The sequence below is a fragment of the Taudactylus pleione genome, unplaced genomic scaffold (assembly GCF_031769625.1).
Source record: "Taudactylus pleione unplaced genomic scaffold, aTauple2 ptg000093l, whole genome shotgun sequence".
Classification (NCBI taxonomy): Eukaryota; Metazoa; Chordata; class Amphibia; order Anura; family Myobatrachidae; genus Taudactylus; species Taudactylus pleione.
Window position 1 is genome coordinate 4,795,590 of NW_028284495.1, and position 6,095 is coordinate 4,801,684.

Below are 6,095 nucleotides of genomic sequence, written 5' to 3' on the forward strand. Positions count from 1 at the left end.
GAGGCACTGCACTCGGGGGACCACTAATGGGGGCAATAATAGGAAGGGCCACTACAGGGACCACTGGATAGGGGGGGGTCACTACTGGGAGCCTGCATCAGGGGGACCACTACTGGGGGCACTGCATGGGAGGGGGGGACACTACTGCTGGGGGCACTATATAAGGGGCTTACTGCTAGGGGCACTGCGGGGACCACTACAAGGGGCACTAGATAGGGGGGATCACTACAGGGTGCCTGCATAAGGGGACCACTACTGGGAAAACTGCATGGGGGGGACTACTGCTGGGGGCACTATATAAAAGGGCACTGCATAAGGGGATACCGCTACTGGGCGCACTGCATTGTGGGGACTGCTACTGGAGGCACTGCATAAGGGGGAACACTACGTGGGGCACTGCATTTAGGGGGGCCACTACTGGGGGTACTGAGTAAGGGGAACTAATTGGGGGCTGTATAAGAGGGACCACTACTGGGGATACTGTATAAGGGGCACTACTATGGGCCTGCATGAGAGGGCCCACAACTGCATTCTGGGGGTACTACTGGGGTTAAGGTGCATATGGATAGGAATGTTCAGTTTGAAAATAAAGGGGGTGTGTCATGTTGACACGCCCCATTTTTAAGTGACCACGCCCATTTTTTTTGCTGCGCGCGCCTTCGGCGCGTGCACATGGGGGGGGGGCCTCCTTTTTCAAATTTGCCCTGGGGTCCAAATACCCTAGTTACGCCACTGACTACGTTACTAAACTAAATATGCCACTGGTAATAAGTTACACTCATATATGGGGCCAATAGTCTTTGGGGCAGTTGGGCAGCTGAACCGAAATTGCAATATTTTCTACTAACATTCCCTGATTTTATATATATGTACATAGAATGCAGTTTGGAGTGTTCATGGTATACTGACATTGTGAGTGCAGAGTTCCCATTTTTTTGTGTGTAAACAAAGTGGTCATATGCCATGTACAACCCAGATATAATACTGGAGAGTGCTGTAGATCAATGGCCTTAATAATATATATTTTTTTATTAATTAATTTTTTGTGGTCATTTTTTTTATGCATCCCAAATTACAGTAGCTCATGTGTTCCAACTTGTGTTGGTAATTGCCCAAGTGCAGTAGCTGATGTGCACAGTGGAGGTCCTACATTAAAAGCCTGTGTGCAGGTATGCCTCAAACTAGAAAGCATATCTTATGTTTAAACTAAAGTATATGTGATAGCAATTACAATGTTTAATATATATAGTGATTGAAGAGCTAGCATGATTTTATATATTTAGCAAAGTTATGCACTCCTATCTATAAATAATATCAGACAGTTAGGTGTGCTCTTCAGTAGATGCCAACATCAGCATCCATCAATGTACAACATCTGCCTTCATGTTGTATCTTTGCTGCTATGCAGTACATTTAGCCATCCTGATGAAGATTCATGTGGAATCAAAACGTTGAAATTGCTTGGCTGCAGTATTAACAATGCTTACATAAATAAACTATTTACAGGGATGATGCAGTGAGTGCCCTCCTCCAACACTGGATTGTACAAAGTACAATGGGATCTAGGCGGCACTCTAAGGTCTTTTAATGTTCAAGAATAGGTGAGAAGCTGTATCAGAATGTATATACAGTACATATATATTATTCCATCTGTTTCATTTTGTCAGCTGCAATTTCTGGTTTGTACAGCAGGTGGTGACAAACTCTTCTTTACTAAGTTAGCTAACAGCCTCTTATGCAGCACTGATGACATAGTTTATTAGTACAGTACTTGTTTTGTTTACAAAATAATATGCTAATACTATATTCTGTTATATTAACTTCATCAAGCTTTTGAGTGTAAACTGCATGCAAATTCAAAACCAGTTATTTTTTTGGAGTGAAATGTAAAAATACAGTAGTAAATTCTCATAACATTTAATAATTTTTATGTATTCACTAAAGCTGCATTTTTATATGCTGGTGAACACTTTCTATGACATAATAAATGTTCTGTTGATGTTTATTTTACATCCACATCCATAAACATTAAAGTAAAACATCTGCATTTTAATCAAGCAAGGCACTCAAAATATTTATTTGGTATTGTCTTCCTTAAATTACATATAACATAATTCTAACTACAAAGAATGTGTATTTACATTATCAAGCAATTTACATTATTTCCATGTTCTATAATGATCATAAATGACTATTTAGCAATACAGTTTCACTACGACACAGAATCAGTTAAATTGTGCAATAATTAAGAAAGCCCCTTTGTCCCAAAGTTTTGTTATATAACTTATTATGTTACACTGTTGAATGCAACTCAAGTAGCATAGTACATATTATACAAATTAAGCACAACAAAGATATTTCATTCAAACACATTCCATAATATAACAAAATGAACCAGAAAACAGCCACGGAGATCTGTGACTGTTAGACAAATATTTATCTCATCATATGAATAACACAACCTATTACGCAATGTGGCTGTATTAGACCAACGTGAGCCAATGTTTTATTAATCAGTTAACTTTCAAACTTATTTTTCATAGGTAATTACTGCTGAAGAGTCTCTGCTTAATTGTCTGTATTGTCTTTTATGACGACCTACACTCTACTAGTTTCCGAAAGCTTTTTCTAAAATTGTCATCTAAAAATGCATACAGGAATGGATTGAGGCAGCTATTGGCATAACTCAAGCTGGTGATGAATAATGAAATCCCAATGACAACTGGAGTCTGTGGTATGTCTGTAGTTAAGGCCACCACAGTGCTAAGATGATAAGGAGTCCAGCAAAACAAGCACACTGCTAAGATGATGACAACCATGAATGTCACTTTTTTCTTAGCTTTATCTAAAGCTTTTGCATTGGAGTTCAGACGCATTCTTCTCAATTTATAAAGCATCATGGTATATAAAATGCAAATAGTGGACACAGGTATGGCAAACCCCATAATGAGAGTATAGATCCTACTCATCTGCCACCACATACCTTCTGGGTGGGGAAAAACAAACAGACATTGCAAACGGTCATGTTCCTGGTGAAGCTTGGCAAAAATAACAAAAGGCAAAATGATTATGGTCACAAAACTCCATACACACAGGCTGACAATTTTAGCAGCCCTGTAGGTACGAAAGGAGAGTTTTTTAGATTCTACGGTTGCAACAACCACCAGATATCTGTCAATGCTCATAACAGTTAAAAAATATATGCTGGAAAATGTATTGTACTCATCTATGGAAATAATTAGTTTACACATAAATTCCCCAAAGGGCCACTGCAACAGTAAATAGTCAACTATGTTAATAGGCAAGACCAATGTAAAAAGTTCATCTGCTATAGCCAAGTTCAGTATAAACATGTTGGTGACAGATTTCATTTTTGGAGCCTTGAGGATGACATATATGACAGCAGTATTTCCAGTCAATCCAACTGCGCAGATGACGGAGTAGATGATGGGTAACGCCAGATAGAATTTAGGAATGACCTGAGATATTGATCCATTCGTCCACTCTGATGTTCCTGACGAATTCAATAAATAATCCATAGATATGTTTTCCATCTTCCAAAAGAAAGAAAAGATACTGTACATTACTCCAAGCATTTTCCAAGTTTAAGTACAGATCTGCTATCTCTCTATGTAAGAATCTATTTGTGCTCAGCATTTATTCTGTGTTATTGCATGTCTGCATGTGTCACATATGACTAACAATTGCTACAATGCAAAAATACTGTGGACATGTAAAACTCCATACTGTAGCTTGTCACAGTACAAAATATTTCATAAATGATCTAAGAAGCACATCGGTTATTAGTAATCGCCTAATTCACTTAGTGTAATAACTATGTAAACAGTAAAAATGTCCTTACCTTACTGTTTCTCTTCTCTCTCACTTATTTGTGTTCTCCTCTGATTACAGATGCCTTGTGGCTGCATTAGGCAGAAGTCAGATGAAGCAGTGAGCGGACAGAAGATTGAAGCCGATTTTCTAATCTGCTGTTGTGCTCTCTGCTTCTATCCACAGAAATACAGTGCTGAAGAACAGCTCCCTCCCTCCCTTCCCTCTTCCCTGTTTTACCAATCTTTATACACTATGCAATAAAATAGCCCCAGTCCCCACATAGTGAGCACTGGTGTGTAGCTTTTTTCCCCCTGAACACTACTTATCTTATATTTCAAAGTATTAATTCAGTTCAATTATATTTATGAATTATAAATAGTTTTCTGTAACAATATAGAACAGCGTTATGTTCCTGAAGGCTTATATGCACCTATGTTAGAAAGCAATGCTACAGGAGGTAAAGCATAGATGAAACCATAGCTTAAAGTAGTACTAGAGAGGTGGTGGAACTCATTCCCCACCACCCCACCGCTAACACCTTCACTTTATGTCTGTGACTGCTCCTAATTTCTTTTTATTGTAAACTTGATACTTGTGAATGTCCTGTCTCTCCCCTGCTTGTTCCCCTACCATACTTTCCTTGTTCTATTATGTACCCCACCTTTTGCACGCTCAATAAAAGTGTAATATTTGACAAAAAATTCTGTCTGTTTACTCATAGTGGTACTGAAACACACATTGGAAACACAATAACAGATGTGCTAGAGTAAACTAAAACCTCAGTATGACTGTGATGAATACCATTTGCATACACACTGTAGTGTATAGGAAAATTTAAAGTGAATGGCTGGGCCAGGGGTCCGCTTAGGCCCCCAGAAGATTCAGGTACTATGATAGTGTGAAATACCACTTAGATTGTTTTTTTAACACTCTGCTGTCAGCCCCTTGAGTCTCTCCAGCTCAGCCCCTTGGGTTGAGCAGCTCAACTCACTGCATTCTACACTGCGTCTCTCCAGCACAGCCCCTGCAAATCTCCAGCTCAGCTCCCTGCATCTCTCCAGCTTAGCCCTCAGTATATCTCCATCTCACCCCCTCTGCATCTCCAAGTCAGCCCCCTGCATCACTCCAGATAATCCTACAGCTCACTACCTACCTCACTCACTCCACGGCATCTTTTCAGGTAAGCCCACTGCATCACTCACACCCAGTGTCAGACTTGGGCATGAAGGGCCCATCGGGGGAATGCAGAGATATGAGCCCATGCCACCATAGAGGCTTGGCCAACCATTATAGAGGACATGCCTGCAGACAACATTGATACTACCATGCATGGTCTAGGTCCCATTATAAATATATAGTAAAAACTGAGTTAATGCAGTATAATCTACAAGATTATGCATTGTAGTGAGTACACCAAAGTCCCAGGAATGCAGTATAATGTAACATATGTATAATAATAAAGCACATGATGGTATTAATATATACTACAATAAGGAACTCTACATATGATAAATTATAGTAGAGTCTAAATACATGCCATGTAAAAAAAAGGTTAAAGGATCTAAATTATTACCACTGTGATGACTTTTTTATTTCTTTTCATTCTTAAGATAGTATGATATATCATCCTGATGTGGATCAGAACAATATATTGTATCATACACATTGTATAGTGTGTATGTCATTCATTGAATCATCCCAGTTGTGTGCTGCACGTCAGATGGTATGATTCAATGAATGATGCGGTGTAGTTACATGTGGCATGTAAAGATGCATAGCTCCAACATACTGTAAGGTGGATTGTGCAGCGGTTACGTCGTGCCTGAAAAATTGTTACATCGCTGGCCACATAATGGCAGGGCCAACCATTAGGGAGGACATAGCCTGCAAGCAACATGGAAACTACAGTGCATGGTCTGTGTCCCATTATAAATATACAGCAAATACTGATAGTTATTGCAGTATATCAGATTAGATTATGCATTGTAGTAAGAATGCAATATAATGTAACATATGTATTATAATAAAGCACATGATGTTGTTTATATATACCATATTATGGCACTCTACTAGATATGTGTGCTGACCCCTGTGTTTTGGTTTTGATTTCAGATTCGGATTCACCTTTGTGTTTTGGTTTCGGTTTTGCAAAGCCACCATCATGTGTTTTGGTTTTGGATATGTATTTTTTTTTTTTATTAGATAAAATATATAAAAAGAAAACATTTTGACCTGTTAGCATGCAATCCAAAACCTAAGTT

The 6,095-nt window shown here is 38.9% G+C and overlaps 1 protein-coding gene across 1 annotated transcript; it reads right to left on the minus strand.

Moving 5' to 3' along the window:
- Positions 1-2,219: 2,219 nt before the first annotated feature.
- Positions 2,220-3,989, minus strand: NPBWR1 (neuropeptides B and W receptor 1). The gene is made up of 2 exons (XM_088469756.1): positions 3,863-3,989; positions 2,220-3,554 (listed from the first exon to the last, which is right to left on the minus strand). The coding sequence occupies exon 2, from the start codon at positions 3,552-3,554 to the stop codon at positions 2,589-2,591; it is 966 nt and encodes a 321-aa protein (XP_088325882.1). The 5' UTR covers positions 3,863-3,989; the 3' UTR covers positions 2,220-2,588.
- Between the last annotated feature and the right edge of the window lie 2,106 nt (positions 3,990-6,095).